Source organism: Malus domestica, chromosome 12 (genome assembly GCF_042453785.1).
Source record: "Malus domestica chromosome 12, GDT2T_hap1".
Lineage (NCBI taxonomy): Eukaryota > Viridiplantae > Streptophyta > Magnoliopsida > Rosales > Rosaceae > Malus > Malus domestica.
The window spans coordinates 5,166,511-5,186,257 of NC_091672.1; the positions used below are offsets into that span (position 1 = coordinate 5,166,511).

General features: G+C 37.3%; 1 protein-coding gene across 3 annotated transcripts; it reads right to left on the reverse strand.

The window, feature by feature from the left end:
• Window positions 1-2,529: 2,529 nt before the first annotated feature.
• LOC103449602 (D-lactate dehydrogenase [cytochrome], mitochondrial) lies at window positions 2,530-11,994 on the reverse strand. 3 transcript variants are annotated; one of them, XM_008388930.4, is made up of 18 exons: window positions 11,319-11,994; window positions 11,149-11,224; window positions 10,912-11,012; window positions 10,669-10,717; window positions 10,240-10,332; window positions 9,715-9,829; window positions 7,382-7,442; window positions 6,351-6,387; window positions 6,216-6,277; window positions 6,014-6,110; window positions 5,746-5,820; window positions 5,560-5,668; window positions 4,629-4,738; window positions 4,135-4,197; window positions 3,718-3,797; window positions 3,450-3,580; window positions 3,120-3,163; window positions 2,530-2,828 (listed from the first exon to the last, which is right to left on the reverse strand). In XM_008388930.4, the coding sequence occupies exons 1-18, from the start codon at window positions 11,567-11,569 to the stop codon at window positions 2,709-2,711; spliced, it is 1,674 nt and encodes a 557-aa protein (XP_008387152.3). In that variant the 5' UTR covers window positions 11,570-11,994; the 3' UTR covers window positions 2,530-2,708. The 3 variants fall into 3 exon arrangements, with proteins under 3 accessions (XP_008387152.3, XP_008387153.1, XP_008387156.1); XM_008388931.4 differs by having other exon boundaries at window positions 10,912-11,031; window positions 11,319-11,956; XM_008388934.4 differs by lacking the exon at window positions 11,149-11,224 and having other exon boundaries at window positions 11,319-11,852.
• Window positions 11,995-19,747: the final 7,753 nt, after the last annotated feature.

Here is a 19,747-nt window from a genome sequence, read left to right on the forward strand (position 1 = left end):
TCAAAAAGCAAAACCTCATGCTTGTCAAGTGGTGTACCTTTCTTTGGAAAAGGTCCAACGTCGGAACTTCCCTTCCCCAATTCATAAAAAAATAATCAATTAAAAGATACACAACTATATGACAATTTGCTAAAACTAGGGGTGGAAAAAAATATTGAAAATGTCGAAACCGAATCAAACTAAATCGAAACCGAACTGAAACCAACATTCTCAAAAATATCGGCACCCAATACTGAACCAAAACCGATAATTTTGGTATGGAATTTGGTTTTCCACATAGGTATGTTTGGTAATCTCATATCGAACTGAAAATAATACATAATAATTAAATAGTAGGTCGTTGGATTTGGTTGAGATTTAATCTCAACCGTATGTTCGAATTAACCCTAACTCCCTCTCTCAATTTCACCTCACTTTCACTCTATCTCTCTCCGACTCCTCTCGTCCGCCCAAACCCAACCAAAACTCGAGCACTCCTCCAGTCCTCCTCCCCTAACTCCATCGCCTAAATCCACCCGCACCACCAGTCCATAGTCACGGTCATCACACACCACATCTCTAATTCTCCCTCTTGAAAGTCGAAATTGGAGGTCTCTCGGCCTTGATCTCGGTTTAGGTATAACACAATTAGATGGTAGAATCATTGTACCTGAGGCCTAACTCCTTTAGGTGCTAGATTCATATCAATTATTGGTTCCAATTTAAGGTTAATGGCCTTATCAGATAATCATGAGGATCAAAAACTTTCTAAAGAAAAAAACAAGACACTTTATTCAAATCCATGCGAATCTTATCAGAGTTTTATTTTGTCCCACTCTTGTTTTGGCAGTTTCCAATTCCTTCATTGACTTCCAATCCATGTCTCCTAGCAAATGTTTTGAGCCATGTTAGCCTACCCTAATGGAGCCATGGGACATCTATTCCATTGGCCAATTCCTTCAAAAAATTACATTGACAAGTCTAGGGATTGACTTCGACTTTTTAATTAACAAGTCTTACGTTCGACTCTTTATGCAAAGATACTTGTAGCTATAGCAGTTAAGATTATTTGTCTTTGCACAGAGATTCTGTGTTCAAGTTCCTCTCCCCCAAATATCGATTGCACAAGAAAAGCAAAAGTTAAAAATATGGGATAAATAATTTAATGGAAAGACATTAGAGAAAGGAAGAAATGGGCATAGAAGAATGAAATTTAAGAAAGCAACATAAAGTTTGTATTTCTCAAGCAAAAACAGAAGAACAAAGAGGTTTGGACTTCACTTAATGTAATCACATCCAAATTTTCTTTACTCCCAGCATTCATAATAGGGGGGCTCGTTTACATTCGACTCAGACAAATATCGTTTACAGTTCTCTTTGATCTAGATACCAGTTACTAGAGGTTTTCGCACTCTAACCCACAGCAATGCCTAACGTAGGACAAACTAAGGGTAAATGGAAAGAACGAGGATAAATATCTGTGAATCACTAAACCTAGGACAACATAATCACTCATGTTGCTAATCGTGGCTTCACCACCAGGACCAACTCAAACGATTGATTTTAGGAAGAAACACTCACTTTAATTGCACAAGGCAAATATATTTTCAATTCAATCAAGTTTGCCTAATGCTTGTATTACATCACAATTTAATGGTAGTAAAGAGAGACTTTTCAATGTGCTCGGAACATGGGCACATACGTCATAATACGTCATATGTTATTATATAAGTTGAGGGAAACTTGAAAACAAAAAAACTTATCTCCACTTGTATAATAACGTATGGCATATACGGTATCATCCCATATTCCAAGCACATTGAAAAATCTCTCAAGTAAAGATAAGGAAAGCATAAATTTTACAATTTCCTAATCATAATCGAAATTGACTTTGTTTGTACCATACTTAACCAATCCCGAAACTACCAAGCACCAATCAACGCCATACCTTCAAGAACCCACTGAGGAGTTCATGCTGAGGCACCCCTGCTGAAGCACAAGAGTTTCCCTCCAACCAAGAGGCCAATCATAGCACGACACATGTCAACGTCGAAATAAAGCTCATAAAGTCCCACATCGACCATGGACAGAAGTTGAAGACTCTCCTCAACTATAAAAGGAGATCATTCTCCGACAATTAATCCCTAATGTCATTATGGTACTTAAATTGGTCATCAGAACCTATTAATGATGATTGTGCTTAAACTTGTATATTTGTGTAAACCCTTCACTATTAATGAGAACTCCTCTACTCCATGGACGTAGCTAAAACTTAGGATGAACCACGTACATCTTGTGTTTGCTTCCCTATCTCTATCTCTTTACATATTTATCCTCACTAGTGACTGGAGCAACCGAGCAAATGTCACAAACTTAACACTTTAAGTTGTTCCAAAGTGTTCACTGATTTTGTGCATCAACAGACTTAACAAATTCCGATGTCATTAAAACACACAGCACTTAATATTCCAATCCATGTTATTGGTTTTCAAATCGTTTTCTCGAAGGCCTGCCTCCCGCATCAATGCTTCCAAGGAAAACAAGCAAAACTAAGATAAATATTTAATATTAACAAAGATTAGCAGACAGGTTTTCATCTCAATCCTTTTATGCATGGGGTACCATTTAAGATTATAAGAACGTAAGAGAATCATACGAAATGATTTCAGCTTGATTTCTCAATCCGACAGCGACGGGAAGGAAGATGGTAGGCATAGGGAGTAAAGCTCTTAAAAACAAACATGAGCAGGAATTAGCTTTCCTGGATTCATAATGTTGTTGGGATCTAATGCTGCTTTTATTCTTTTCATTGTCTTCAAAGCCTCCATTCCCAGTTCTTGCTCAAGATACTGAAACCAAAAACCAGAATCCATTTAGAATAAAGAATACTCGGTCTTCAACCTATATTTAATGATATACCAAGTCTGTTACTCGGTCTTCAATGTTTATTTATAACTTTCACGCTTCTGATTTAACTATCCGTGCCGACATATGCCTCCCATAACATTGGCCAGAAACGGCAGTTACCAAGCATAGTATTCATTTGGCTAATATATTTATGTATAGATTCCAGATTCCAAAGCATATAGGCATGCCTATTTTAAATTGAACGGCAAGCAAGTCAACAGAAAACTAAGTACCTTCATTTTTCCTGTACCAACGCCATGTTCACCCGTACATGTTCCTGCTCAGTTTTCAAATACCAGCTTTTAGCACCCTAACTCGTCGACCATTGTGTTATAATAATATATTGGGTAGCGCAATATGAATAGAATTAACTAACTTGATAAGATCAACTGTTGTTTATTACATGTAAAGATACTAGATTAACAAACTTAATGGAATTAATAAACCACAATATAGAAAGAATCCAAAAAGGATAACCAATAACAGCCACATTGCATATCACTTCAACAATTCATTGACTTGGAGAGTAGAGAAATTCTAAAGAATTCCAGGATAGTCCATACCTTCCATTGACAAGGCAGCATGGACCATAAAATGGCTCAGTCTCTCTGCTTCTCTTCGATGTTCTTCATTGTTAGGGTCAAAGAGAATAAATGTGTGGAAGTTCCCGTCACCAGCATGAGCAATAACTGTGCTGTTGTTAGGAAAAATTAAAAAAAGCACAACGATAGTCAGCCCATTTAATCCTCCATGCTATTTGCGAACCACAACATATTTCATCATCGCCTCTCTACTGAATGATAGGGGTACAGTCATTTGATCAGACATTACCAAACAAGTTCTGATGCATCCAGCTGTTCTTTGGACCTTGATATCAATTCTGCAAGACATGATAAAGGAACACATACATCCTGCATATATGAAAAGTAAAAATTAAAAAGAACCATTTGAACTTAACAAAACAGCCAGAAAAATGTCATTCTAGTAACCCATTAACTAATTCTTTGAATTTATAATACTTCCATTCTTACAAATGATGAGAATTAGTAGGCAAGAAAATGGGAAACTATCAGGAACTCAAATGAAAAACTCGACAATTTTTTAGAATGTAGGATTCCTATAAGTGATTGTTGTAGGAGCAAACAAGCATGTTCAACAAGTTTTTAACTATTAAAAAAATATTATGCAACTGTGTGAACAAATGCTAAAAGTCTAGAAATTTTTTCAGATCCATTGGTATCAACTTACCGTAATCATTGCCTCAAAATTAGGCTCCATTGCAAAGCATGCCCAGAGTGCCTCTTTCCTTATCTACATGTAAAAGAGAGAATTAAATAGAGAAAATGAAAACAAGGACGAGTTGGATCAAGCCTCTGGCTTCAATCTATCAAAGAACTCAACCATCTTTGTTGGAAGTAAGGTATTACAACAATTTGAAATCGAGTAGCAATTTAAGCTGTAAGATTGGACAATAACTGCAGCGAGGAACAGAGTTCCATTAATGGAAGTGACTAGCAGCCACATATTTATGATGCAGAACTAATTTTGATGCCAATTAAGTGACACAAGTACTAATTGGAAATGGCACAAGTACTAATTGGAAATGGTGCGACTATGTATTAAGTATAAGTGAAACAAAAGAAAATAGTAAGTGCTTTTAAAGGATACCAAGAGATAATTTACCAACTACTACAAGAAAGGACTTCCATTTATTTAGCATACACCAATTAAGTATTCACTACCTTCCAGAGTTCCTTTTTAGCTTCAGGGTCTTCCGCAAAAACAAAGTCTGAGCCATTGTGTTCAGAAACAATCTGTTGAACTATATGGGTTTGCTCATGAGAATATGCCTCTAAAAACAGGAAGAAAATAAATCACGAATTACAACAGGTAGAAAGAAGGCAGAGGGCACTAAATGGCAGGGAGTCAACAAACCAACCCTTTTGTCCCATGGAAAATACTAGTTCTTTGTATTGAAAACTAATTATTCCCAGCTCAGCATATTCAACTAGGACTGATAAGAAAATCGGGCAAGACCTTTGAGAAAATTATCCATAAATAGTTTCCCTTCACAAGGCTTGGAAAAACTAAAGAGCATAAAAATTTATTAAAATTAAAAATAAAAAAAATAATAAAAAAAAGCATTCTACTAAACGGTATATGAAATATCTAACCCATTTCCAATTATTAATATGGAAGAAGGCAATCAATCACAGCAATTTGGTATCCTCTTGGACATATTCTCTTGTTTCCCTCTTTTTTCTTTTCTTCTTACCCCCATTTATTTCAGCAATAATGATGACTAGGCACTGGTTTAGCCCTGTCCAATCACTAAACCCGCAGTTGCCAAAATATGAGGCAAACACAAACCTTTAGAAGACAAACCAGTAAACCACCATTATGTATTTATCATAAATAAGCTGTGATCCTACACCCAAACAATTTAATTACTTCAGTCAGGACTCGTAAACGATGATGAACTGCCAGATTGCTCCTGATTTTCCTCGTTGTGTCAAACCATCAATAGATAAGATTTAAACAAAGATATGCTTTTTATATGCAGTGCAGTTATCTCAATGATTAAGATGTTCTCCTTTCTGGAAATGTATTTAGCCAAAACAAAAATAAAAAATAAATGACAGTCAAGATGAAAAATAAGAGACCTTATTTTACCTGTGCCTATAAATTCGAACATTAAAGTTGGAGTTTCAGGAAAATTCTTCCCATTCGCAATGTTGATTGCCCTCACTTGAACCTCATCCAGTAGTTCAACCCGTGAAACCTAATAATTATGAAGAAGAACTCTGTCAAGAAACTGAACTATGAATTCAGATACGTAATATGCACCTAAAACTCTACCTGAATGCCTGACAGCATAGTAGCAATAGCAACATCTGCTGCATCCTTAAATGAAGGGAAATTACACATAGCAACCTACAATTTAAATTTATATTAATAACAGAATGAAATCACAAAAGTATACCCTGCAAATGTAACTGTAATTCGAGATAATGTAAGCATCTAGAAGTAATCAACTGAAAGACAAAAATCATACAAGAGTCCAAAGAGGTCAGGATGTTCAAATAAATGAAGCTTATCAGTTATAGTAATAGACCTATCAACTTACCACTGAGTATTGCGGAATTTTCTGAAGGCGTAGAGTGACTTCCGTTATTACACCTAGTGTTCCTTCACTTCCAATCACCAGGCGGGTCAAATCATACCTATGATGTGCAAAAATTTTAATGTTCACAACATGCCTGAGTTGGGGAGAACTACCTCAAAGATTAACCACATAGTTATAAAATAAAATAGAATAGAAAACAAACCCTGCAGCACTCTTTCTAGCACGAGATGCAGTCTTAACAATATCTCCATTTGCAAGAACTACCTGGAAGATAGACAACATCAGAAATACAACATTACAAATTTGAGTCAAGCATCAGTCAAGATAATTGACAAACCTTGAGACTGATGACATTATCACGCATGGTTCCATACCTACATGCCAAAAACAAAATCATTAAAATCAATATTAAACTAGACCTATGAAACTAAATTTTACATGGAATCATTTATAGAATAAAAAAACAATAATGCAAAATGATAAGATAATCACACTATTAATTGTATATAAGTTTAAAATCAAAGGCATCTGTTACTCAAATAGTATCTGTCAATACTTAATACAAAGAAGGAATCATTCAATTATCTCAAGACGTTTGCTCTTGTGGACAACCTAAACTCAGTTCCATACGATTCATTCTGTCAGTTGCAGCTAACAGATCTTGGCCACTGCATCAGCTCGATGTCAAAAGGGCCTTTCTTTGTGGAGAACTCCACCAGGTTTTCAAGCTCAGGGGAAGGAAAGGAAAGTTTTCAGGTGAAAAAAGGCGATATATGGTCTCAAGCAGTCTCCTCAGGCTTGGTTCGAGATATGAAGTTTGGTTATGACGAAGATCGATGGGGCTACTATTTGGTGACAAGAGAGAGGGTGTGAGAGACAGAAGGGGACAGAGAGAGAGATCTTAACGTGATCAAAACTAAGTGGACAGCAGGATCAAGAAAGTCTGGAAGACTCATGTGAAAAATCTTTCATTCATCATTGCAACTTTCCAGGTCTCATTGATTATTATTCTGAGATATATCTTACATATTGTGTATATATATTAAATCTCCTATTTGTTTATTTTGGACATCCCAAGATTCAGGCTATCACATGACACATATTAACAAATGGGTAAAACTTGGGTGACACCATCGTATGTGCTTTAGACCAATAACTTCAACAGGACACACTTGAGTAGGTGATTAAGGTTTTCTTTCGTTAAAAGTAAAGGCTACGGTTTAAAGCCTAGTAAACAAGGTTAATTAACACTACTTAGAAAGCCAAAACTCTATTATTCAGTTAAATTTGCAGGTACACCAGTAGGTAATGTGTATAATGTCATTGTATCCATTAAATATTTAAAAGTTAAAAGAGCAGAGCAATTACCTAACAGCTAAGGAACCAGAGCAACGTGTCGCGCACATTCCTCCAATTGTTGCACCAGGCCCTGTATGTGTACAAATATGAAATACATGAAAATTTGACTTTGGAGAGAACGAGGACAAATTGTGGTGGAAAGAAACACATCAAAACAAGTATGTTGTTACCAAAGTATTAAAAGGTGGGGGCGTGGCCAAGGCAACCAATGGATAGCCCAGCCTAGGCGCGAGACGTGAGGTCTGAGGCAAAGCCTCACGTAACCTAAAATTTTAATATATATTATATATATGAGTATATTTATAACAATATAATAATTTGTAAAAACAAATATAACTATAACTAAATCAAAGATAATATCATCTTCTTTATTACCAAGTCTAGTTGTACTTGGAAACTATGTCATATAGTTTCAAAATTTTATAATTATTTATTTTATTGTAAGTAAGAGGTCGCACTTAGTGCAATGGCAAGTGCCTTCGCCCATGAGCGGTAGGTCTCGGGTTCGAGACTTGGGAGCAGCCTCTCCATAAATGGGGGTAAGGCTAGTCGACATTCACCTCTCTCAGACCCTGCGTAAAGCGGGAGCTTTGTGCACTGGGTACGACCTTTTTATTTATTTTATTGTAAGCAATTATAGAGAACTTCAAGGAAAATAAGGATGAATGGTCACAATTATAGGAAAATTTCAAGCAAAATAAAGGCTGAATGTTGCAATTATAAGTATTTAAAAGGAAATAAAGGCTAAGTGAAGTAGTTATAGAGTATTTAAAATGATATAAAGCAATAATTATGGGAATTTAAAGGAAAATAAAGGGTTGAGTGGAGTATTTATAGGATATTTAAAATGAAATAAATGGGTTGGAGTAATTTAGGGTATTTAAAATGAAATAAATGGCGAAAGTAAAGGGTTGAGTGGAGTATTTATCGGGTATTTAAAATGAAATAAAGGCTGAGTGGAGCAATTATTATGGAAATTTATGGGATTTGGAGAGAGAAAGTCTCTCGTGATTCTTTGTTGAAACTAGAATGGCAGAAAACATTTAAGAAAACCTGGATTTTGAAGAAAAAAATGCCCAGATGAACGCCCCAGACGCCCTGAGGCGAGCCTCCGCCGCCCAAACACGCTCGCCTTCCGCCCACTCCCTCAAAACAGAGGCGGGAACACTGACGCCCAGCCTCAGAGGCCGCCTAGGAGTGTGCTGAGGCGAGCCTTTTAAAACACTGTTTGTTACTCTCTGCGTATTAAGTGAAACTAATACAACAAAAGATAAAAACGAACAATTACATTAACTTAAGGAGCATGCCTTCAATTATCAATTTATTATCCATGTACTCAAGGCTACATGGCAACACCAAGGGATAGTACTTACAAACAAAAATTTTAAAGATCATAGAAAATGCACATTAAACAGTAAACTGGTGATAAACACATATCATGAGGACTGAAATAAAACTATGTTATCCAAGTGAGGTTTTTGGTTAGCAACAATATATTTAGTAAACGGAACTATATTCTAAATTATCCATTCTTGTGGTTTGTTTCCAGCCTGGCTGTAGAAAGATAAGGTACTAGGGTCAGATTAACTTTTAAGCAGTTAAGCAAATTTAAAGTTTTAAACAGTGTTTCTAATTCCTAAATATAACAACCACCAAAAATCATTAACTCCACCCGGAAAACAAAAACCTAAAATGTTCTTTGGGAATCTGAGGGTTAGAAGAAATGGTCTCTTCCATATGAACATTGCATGTGAAGAAAATCTTTATGTGCAATCTCTCTACCTATGTATTGAACTGATCTACAATTCCATACCAGCATGTAAGCATGGACAGAAAAGACTAGAGCTCAATTGGATCGATATTAGACAAGATTTTCACAAATGCAAGACTCCAACTTGACAATGTATTAAGTATCACTTCTAACAGAAATAATAGGTAGAGAGATTAAGGCACATAAAGATTCCAATCTCCTATTCAAAAATCTTGAATATGTAAGATGAAACTTTGCCATGTCAAACTGATCTTGAAATTGTCCAATACACTTTAAACCACAATATTAAAAGGTAAAAAATTTATCCTATAGGTTGTGAAGCAAGAGAGGACCAAATTCACATATGCATGAAGATAAGCTAAAGTAGTATTATCAGAGAATTCTTTAACACATGCATTGCCTATATACAGCTACAGATAGAGTTTTTCATTCACAATGCAACACTGCTACGAATTATTTGAAAAATTATTCAAACAGTATAGCGAATAAAACTGAAAACAACTTATACATCCAGGGATATATTACATTGTCTGATAACTTACGCGCAAAAAGAAAACATAAAGAAATTTACCTGGATCCAGGGGAAAAAATAGACCATAAGGAGCCAGGTATTCATTAAGCTCCATCCATCCAATCCCAGGCTCAACAACAACATCCATGTCCTCAATATGTAATGCTTTAACATGCTAAAATTTGAAACAAAAAGGGGGAACATCAGGAGGACAGTACAAAAGGGAAATGTACACAGAGGGATATGAATTGGACACACTCATAGTATAATCTAGCCTAGAAACTTTTCTTTTCTGTTGTAAATTTGTCCGAGGGAAAAGGTGATATAGGTTAAACAGAAAGCATCAGCTCCGGGTATATGTTCACAACTGAAGACAATTTGGCACTTTACTAAGAAATTTAGAAGTAATCATTCTACAACCTTTATTAGTTGCATAAATGTGATTACTATTATGAGGTTTACTTTTTACAAAATATAAGGACCGACACTAGACCAATCAGCAGAAGAACAAAGTGATATCTTGAAACAGAAAAAGAAAGTTCAATAGTATTCTGATACTAAAATGCACTGGGTGCATATACATACATTCATTAATGACATGTCAATGCAAACACCTCCATTGGGAGACAAGGTGTGACCCTCAAGGGATGTAGCTCCGCCATATGGTACAATTGGAACCTGTTTTACAAACAAAAGCGAAACCAGTTCATTACTTTTACAGGGGAATTAATCATCCCAAAACCTGTGAATCTAAGAAATCACATACACAAGATAAGATGTGGGCTTAATCATATGCTGTTCTCAATCTGGAAGTTCATGTGAGAAATTATATTCGCTATATTATTGGGATCACAAACCAAAATTATAAACTTTAAATAAAGAACAGTCCAATGGAAATATGAAGTTTTAAACATAGAAAAGCATAAGCTGTAGCACAAATTAACAGAAAGGTAGGAAAAAAAAAACCTTTAACCCTTTATAGAAGCTTTTATGGAAGGAAAAAGAAATTCAGACCTTATGCTTGTCGCATGACCTGACTATCTTAGAAACTTGCTCTTCAGACCTGAAAATCATGAATCCAAACACATTTTGTGGAGGAAATCAGAATTAAGTACATAATATTACATGAAGGGCATATCTTTGCACGGAAACTATCATCACATGTTGAAGAGTTTTCAATCTAAAGTTGGCAGTCGTGAAGCATAAAGGAAACGCAATAAGCAGCTGGCATTGAAGCAGATGAAGCAAGCTTCTCACCTCGGAAACACAACGATGTCGGGAATATTAACCGCTCTGTGAAAGCTGCTCTGCGGTTTTCCATGGTTATCCCTCTCCTCATAATCCATTGTCATGTTATCCTATAAAAATCATCAAATACTACTATCGATTTATAACTACCATCATAGAGCCAGACAAAAACACTAACAGGAATTTTCAAATTAAGGAAAGAGAACAATGTATTGAACAGATTGCCAAATTGGGTTAATGCAATACTTGACAAACATCCTTCAATTCATCAATAAGCTCTTGTGGGACTTCCTTGCGCAACCCTTTAACCACAAACTCGTTGCTGTGTGTGAACATAGAAAGAGAGCCTATAACAACCAATACCAACAATAACAAAGAAAAAGCTTTCAAATTTGATCGAAATGAATGAAATTTACCGAGAATTTGAATTGGGGGCTTCACAGAGTGATGGGTCCGACTGGGGGCGGAGGGCAAGCGATCCAGCTGAGACTGCGAGTGCGACCGGAAGCAGCGAGCTCGACCAGAAGAGAAATGGGGTTTTCGGGCTCTCGGAGTTCATTGTATTTTGGGTTCTCGCCAGCTTGGTGGACATGGAGGTTCGGAGGGCGGAGGAGGTGAAGAAGAAGCGCTGTGAGGAACGGCGGAGGCGAGAGAACCACGATGCCATGGCCAAGGCGGTCTAGGAGGTACAGAGATTTTGTTGATGAAATGCAGGAACGGACAAAATTTGAGTGTTTGATTTGATCATAAACAACAAACAAGATGTATACTTGCTCATTCTGGTTAGGTAATTGCCTTTTTCTTCTTGTCAAAAAGCAAAACCCCGTGCTTGTCAAGTGGTGTACCATTCTTTGGAAAAGGTCCGACGTCGGAACTCCCCTTCTTTGACTGGACTGTTTGTGATTGCAAAAGTAACAGGCAGGAAAATGGAAATCTGAGAATTATTGCATGCATGACGCTGATGGCGGTGGCTGCGATATATTTTCACCATGCGCAATTATAGGTCGGCCACATTTTGATCAGAAATTCTCCCTTGCGCATGCGGGTTGTGTGTAATGCGTTACGTATGATCTGTATTGACAATGTATTGACAACATATCTCCAGCTTATCAATAATATATAGATATTGCATCATCATTATATTGTCATTATACTATCAATATGTTGTCGATACATACGGATCATACACAACCATGTGCACAACCTGGGTACGTAGGAGATTCCTCCATTTTTTTATCTGCTTGTTTGTGTTGGAAAACTACAGGTGCACCACATTTCAACATAAGCCATCATTTCTATTTTGAATTGAATTTAGGGATTCGGAATTTGGGCTTCTCAATTAGGGATTCTGAAGCGAATTTGGGAATTTTTTATCTCGAATTGGAACGTGAGTTTTGCTTACCAGTCCCAATCTCATCCGAAATACAGAAAACATTTTGAAAATCCTGAAATTCGGGAATACCCAACTTCGATTCAGGATCAATCCTCACATTCCTGTCCCGAAAATAGTTGGTTTGGGATTCGGTCAGTTCGGCATCCTATATCGAACCAGCCTTAGCTAAAACTACCAAAATCTCTATTTTCACTTTCTAACCGAACTATGTCTACTAACCAAATTACATGTAGATCATATGCGTAGTCTAACTGACTAAAACAACATACTCTACTTTTACATTCGAGTTTATGCTCCTTTACATGCAGTCTCGATTAGATTGTAATATTGCTTGAATAAAGCGAGGTTTAGGTATGACATAATTAGATGGTAGAATCATTGTACCTTAGGCCTAACTCCTTTAGGTGCTAGATTCATATCAATTATTTGTTAGAAACCGACTTTATGTCTTCACAATAGTACTGTAACTTGTATTATTAAAAGAATATTACATCATCAACAACCCTCAATTATTACAACTGTTGCTTTTTGTCGTAATTTCCTAGCTTACTCCTTAAGCTACCTTCTAAGAACCTCTAACAACCTTAACAACCCAATCTTATCTAGTAATTCCTTCATCACAACCCTACACCTGTCACAATGAGGTGTTGCCATTTGGCACTCTAACATCACTCTAAAAATACCCCCCCCCCTTTGAAAACCTACTAATACAGAAGACAGAAACAAGTACAATTGAGTGATTTAATAGCATATAAGAAATTGACAATTTCTGGAAATTTGGTCTTCAACTCTGTACAAGGCTCCCAAGTAGCATCCTCGGGTGAATGATTTTGCCGTTGCACCAGCACTTCAGTGACAGCCCCTTGACTTTTCTTAACGATTCTCTTTTCTAAAATTGCAACTGGAATATGCAAAATCCCAGCTTCAGTGATGACATGTAAGGGCATTATGGGAGTGACTTGGCTACCCAAATGCTTTTTTAAGTAAGATACATGAAAGACTGGATGGAATTTAGAACTGTCAGGTAACTTCAATTTGTATGCCACTGTTCCAATTTTTGCTAGAATCTCAAAGGGTCCATAAAAACGAGGCTGCAGCTTCTGGAATGAGTGAGAAGCCAGAGACTTGTGCAGATAAGGCACTAAACTCAAATAAACCCAATCATCTACTTCAAAACTCCTATCTTTTCACTTCTTATCATACTGGACATTTTTTCGACATTGTGCTGCCTCCAAATTGGATTTGAGTAGGGACAACATCCTGTTTCTCTCCAACAAACATTGCTCTACAAATTCCACTTTTGTAGTACCAAGTTCATAAGAGGGAATAATTGGAAACGGTTGACCATACACAATCTCATAAGGTGTTAACTTAGTAGCAGTATTATAACCAATATTAAAACTCCATTTTGCCTAAGATAGCCACATAGCCCATTTCTTTGGTTATAAACTGCAAAAGCACCTGAGATATGTTTCTAGGCATCGATTCATCACTTATGTTTGGCCATTTATTTGAGGTTGATACCCTGAACTATAACATAATACAGATCCTTGTAGTGTGAAGAACTCATTCCAGAATTTACTTAAGAAAATATGATCTCGATCACTAATTATAGAAGTAGGCACGCCATGGAGCTTAAAAATGTTGTCAACAAAGAGTTAAGCAATCATTGAAGCTGAGAAGGATGAGCCAAAGCCAAGAAATATGCATATTTCGATAAACGATTCACTACCATCCAAATCACTGTTTTGCCTTTACAAGGAGGAAGACCAACTATGAAATCCATAAAATATCTGTCCAGATCTTCGAAAGGATTGGTAATGGTTGTAAAAATCCAAAATGAGAGAAAATCTCATATTTGTGTTGTTGACAAATTGTACAAGCCGCAACCATATCTTTCACATCCTTTTTCATGCCTTCCCAAAAGAATGTCCTTAAAATTTGTTTGTAAGTTTTGAGAAAACCTTCATGGCTTGCAGTGGGGATAACATGGTGTTCCTCAAATACTTTAGACCTCCAAGCACTGAGATGACTAAGAACAATTCACTGGTTGTACTTTAGAAACCCATTATCAACTAAAGAAGATGATAACACATTATGCGTCTTCTCAATGATCCAAGAGTCTTTCTCATTGTATCTCCTCAAATCATTAATACATGCAGAGTAAGGATAGGAAATTGCCACACACTCACCCATAGTACAATCAGCAAGAACTGAAGATTCAGTGGTTAATGGATTACGAGAAAGAGCATCCGCAACTTGATTATCACAACCTTGCCTATATTGAATTTCATAGTCGAATAGAGCATCCGCAACTTGATTATCACAACCTTGCCTATATTGAATTGCATAGTCGAATCTCATGAGTTTCAACACCCATTTCTATTGAAAGTGAGTGTGAGCTTGGCCTTGCAGAAAATATTTCAAGTTGTGACGGTCTCTTTGAATTATAAAATGGTTGCCAACCAAATAAGCTTGCCATTAGTGAATGGCATGGATAATGGCTAACATCTCTTGTTCATAGGTTGAAAGAACTTGATTTTAAGGACTAAGAGCCTTACTTGTGTAAGCAATTGCTCTGCCATCTTGCTGCAACACTGCCCTAATTACATGACCCGAAGCATCACTTTCAATTATAAAGGGTTTGCTAAAATTAGGTAATGCCAAGACTTGAGGTGACAATATAGCTTCCTTGAGAGTGTGAAATACCTTGGTAGCCTCCTCTGACCATTTGAAGTTGTCTTTCTTGGTTAAGGCAGTGAGTGGGCCAATTATCTTCCCAAAATAGGGAATGAATTTCATGTAGTATCCAGTCAATCCCAAAAAACCTCTTAAATAACAGAAGTAGGAATAGGCCATTTGGATATAGCATCTAATTTTGCAGGATCTGCAGCAACTCCTTCTTGAGACACAATGTGACCTAAGTATTCCACCTTATCCATCCCAAATGCACACTTGGACTTCTTAACAAATAGAGTGTGATGTTGTAGAGTATCAAAGACAACTCTCAAATGTTGCATATGAGATTCCCAAGATGAACTGTATACCAAAATGTCATCAAAAAAGACCAAAATAAACTTCCTCAGGAATGGCCTAAAAATCTCATTCATTAATGTGACCTAAGTATTCCACCTTATCCATCCCAAATGCACACTTGGACTTCTTAACAAATAGAGTGTGATGTTGTAGAGTATCAAAGACAACTCTCAAATGTTGCATATGAGATTCCCAAGATGAACTGTATACCAAAATGTCATCAAAAAAGACCAAAATAAACTTCCTCAGGAATGGCCTAAAAATCTCATTCATTAAACACTGAAAAGTGGCTAAATCTTTAGTTAAGCCAAATGGCATAACTAAAAACTCATTATGGCCATCATGTGTTCTGAAAGCTGTCTTCTCAATGTCATCAGGATGCATGCGAATCTGGTGGTAACCGGCTCGAAGATCCAGTTTGAGAAGTACTGAGCTCCAAACAGTTCATCTAGCAATTCATCAATAAGAGGTATAGGGAATTTGTCCTTAATGGTGATAAAATTTAAACTCCTATAATCCATACACATTCTCCAAGTGCCCTCTTTTTTCCTAACCAAAATAACTGGAGATGAGTAAGGGCTATTACTGACCCTTATGAACCCAGCTTGCAATAACTCATTTACACACTTCTCTATTTCAGACTTTTGAACATTACCTTATTATTATGATGCTTAAGTCCCTTAACTAATGGAATTATGTGATCATGAATTCGATGTGAAGGCAAAGTGTTAGGTGTTGAAAACAATACCTCATATTCCTCTAAGAATGATTGCAAACTCTGTTGTTGTTGCTGTAAACACGGAAATTCCTGCAATGAATGAGACAATAACACGTGTACAAAATAATATTTGTATTAATGATTTAGCGATTACAATCTCTTCTACAAATTTATCCTCTGATTGGATCTTCGTAAGGTGTTGATTTGTGGATGGGCTGCTGATCCAAAGGACCGTCGGGGCTTGATCTTTAGGATGAACAGTGGTGTACGGATGGTTTCTTCAAGGGGCTGTTGGGCTTGATCTTGACAAACGAATGAACAGATCTTCGAAGGCTTTTGGGCTTGATCTTGAAGAACGGTGGATGAATTTATTGATGTTGTTGATCAAAAAGGCTGTCGGGGCTTAATCTTAGGATGAACGGGTGATGAACGATTAACACTTTCTTCAAGGGCCGTTGAGGCTTAATCTTGAAGGAGGATTTGACAAAAAAACGAAAAGAGCTTTCTTGATCCTTCGGAATTTGCTTGAGAGCTTTAGAGTTTCAAAGCTTCAAGGTTTTGGTGTGATGTGAATTGGTACCCTAAAATGAATGTCTTGGCTTCCTATTTATAGAATTCCAAAACTTGATTTTTTTGGATTTAAATAATCAGATGAAATAAATCATTTCTGCCAAGTGTTGACACGTGTCCTTTTTGATGACTTTTCCGATGATTTTCGATTTTTCGTCGAGTCACATGATACGTGTAAAATTTATGTGCCACGTGAGCGTTGAAATTTTAATTATTGATCAACATTTATTTCGCCGAAATTTCGATGTCTACAAATGCCCCCACTTCAAGGCGCGTCATATACATGTGTTTGTCACATGTAGAAGATACATTTTGTAATCCCTTAATGTAGATGTCGATCCAAGGGTCGCCGAGGCTTGATCTTGAATTGGGCTAGAAATTTCTTCAGATGCCGTCGGGGCTTGATCTTGAATTTGGCTAGAAGATTTTCTAGTTTCCTCCAATTGTTGATTTTCCATAGGCTTAATCTTGAACTGGGCTGGAGGGTTTTTTGGCTTCCTCCAAAGGTCTGAACTTACTCCTTTTATCTTGGAGCTGAATTTGATTCAAGTGTGGTGGGCACTTGATCTTGAATCAGACTCGGGATTTCTTCAACGGCCATCGAGGCTTGATCTTGAATTTAAATGGGACCATGAGGGGTTTCACCTAGCAAGTAAGATTCGGCTTTGTTGGGGATGAATCAGCATATGCAGTTGTTGCGTTTGTTGATTATCCACAAACTTGATGTTTCGTTGTTAGTCGTCTTATCTGTTCTCTAGGCAGATATGGATGAGTACTTGAGAGCGATGCTAGGTAAGCAATCAGGGAATGGGTTCCAGGCAGTTATTTCCTGACTGGAAGCTTGATTCCAAGTGCTGACTGATTGCTCTCATTCTCATTGTCCAGTAGGTAAGAACAAGGACAAAGAAAATGACAGGGAGAAAGCATGATATGAGATATTTTTACTTTTGAACAAGCATGGGTGATTTGACGGTGTTGCAGGGCGAGGCTTTGCTCTTTGGCGACGATACCAGTGAAAGGATGTTAAAGCTTCTTGGGCTATTCAATTAGAGCAACGACGCCGGGCTTGGATTTGACTTAGACTTCTCTGTCTGGATTATGCAATTTTGCAGGGAAAAGCGTCGTGCTACCGTGAATCGTTCCAATTCATTGTGCTGCATTATTCTCTACTTGTTTCTTTTGCATAGCAAAAGTGGTGCGTAACCTTTTGCCTTTAAATGATCCTTTAGAACATCATCTCTCAGCGACTCGTCCATGCTTAGCAGCTTTAGTGTAAATAGCCAATACATATCAACTGTCCTGAAGTATTCGCTGAGGAAATTCGAGACCTATTAAAAGTTGAAAACGAGCACTCGAAAACAATGCTAGGTGAGCAACCAGGCAAAGGTTCTGGGCAATTAGTTCCAGATTGGAAGTTTGATTTCAAGTTCCGACTGATTGTTTTCTTTCTCCTTGTCTTGCATGTAAGAGCAAAGGCAAAGGAAAAGACAGGGAAGAAGCATGATATAAGATACCTTTGCTTTTGACCCTGATGATATGAGATACTTTGGCTTTTGAAGAAGTAACGGATTAATCATCACATGTATTTGTTACGCTTGTCTCCACATGCTTCGATGTGTCATTTTCGCTTGCTTTATTTGTTTTCCAAGCATCTGGTATCTTCTCTGGAAGTGCATCAACAGTTGAAGATGTCAAGAGCGATGCTAGGTAAGCAATCAGGGAAGGGGTTCCAAGCAGTCGATTCCTGATTGGAAGAAGTACCGACCGATTGCTCTTTTTCTCCTTGTGCTGCATGGAAGAACAAAAACAAAGAAAATGATAGGGAGAAAGCATGCTATGAGATACCCTTGCTTTCAACCATGATGATATGAGATACATTTGCTCTGGTGTGACTTGGTTGAAGAGGTATTTTTAGGAAAGAATAAAACTAAGTATGTTGAGAGGTTTGGTTGCAGATGTATTCTTGGCAAGGAAGAAGAGTCAAGCATTTTGGGTGCGTGCCTTACCACAGAGGATGAAGGTCGACTTATACAGGGATTTCCTAATAGCTGTTACTAGTGCGAATTTGGCCTTGTCACCCACGCTTGTCAGTAAAAGTGTGGTAGTTGGAATAGTGAACTTCACGCGTTTTCAACTTTGCCAGAGATCTTTGACAAAGTTGCACGTGCTATCCGACAAGCTAAGGTCGCGTCCGAAAAGTGTTAACAAACTTTATGCAGGAAAATCCGGCTTTTGAAATTTGAAGAGTAGTGTCTCTTCGATTTTTTGAATTGATAGCTGTGTTGCCTCTTTTTTTGTAAAGGTATCGATCACATCCAACATGCACACTTTGAAGATTGCCCACTTATGAAAATTGTCTATGGTGTATTTATGAGATTTTACTCCATCCAACCCTTTTCTTTTACCATTTTTGAAAATGGCCTACCCGTCTAACATTTGCTTATATTTGAGTCTCAGGAGTGATACAGGTGTGTCGTGTGAGGGTAATATATAGTGCCCGTCCTTCTTATCTTCTAATGGCCCTCTTACATTGAAGACTCCGTGATGAAGGATGCAAGTAGTAGCTAGGAACCTCCTCACTCCTAAAGATAATAGGCTACTTTCAAGATGGTCCGATGAGTTGGCTGTCTAAGACTCCCTGGCTCTTAGTGTTCAGTGTGCGGGCTCTGTATCTAATATGGGCCAATGCCTACTTGCTCAAACTTGCCAACTTGAATCATTGACCACCGAGGTGGCAAATCTTAGCCAAGAGATCAGACAGCTCAAGCCCGAGAATAGAAATTTGCACATGCTTGCAAATAATTATTCAACGAGCATGAAGAGGAAGCTTGATCAGCTGTAGGACTCCGAAGGTCGGATTCAAAATGACCATCAGAGGTTTGTGGCTGTACTCCAGAGGCATTTTATGCCTTCATGATCTAGAGTTTAACCAAGTATTGAGGCTCCGAATAATCAACCTGTGGTGCCTCTTCTTCCTGGAATTTTGCCAAGTACTGTGGCGTCACGTGAGCAACCTTTGTGAAGGCTTCCCTTTTTTTTTTGGGTACATATTTGTAATTTCTAGAGATATCAATAGACGAGCTTTATTTTATTCAATGCATTGTGCTAAATACAAATAAAACATATAT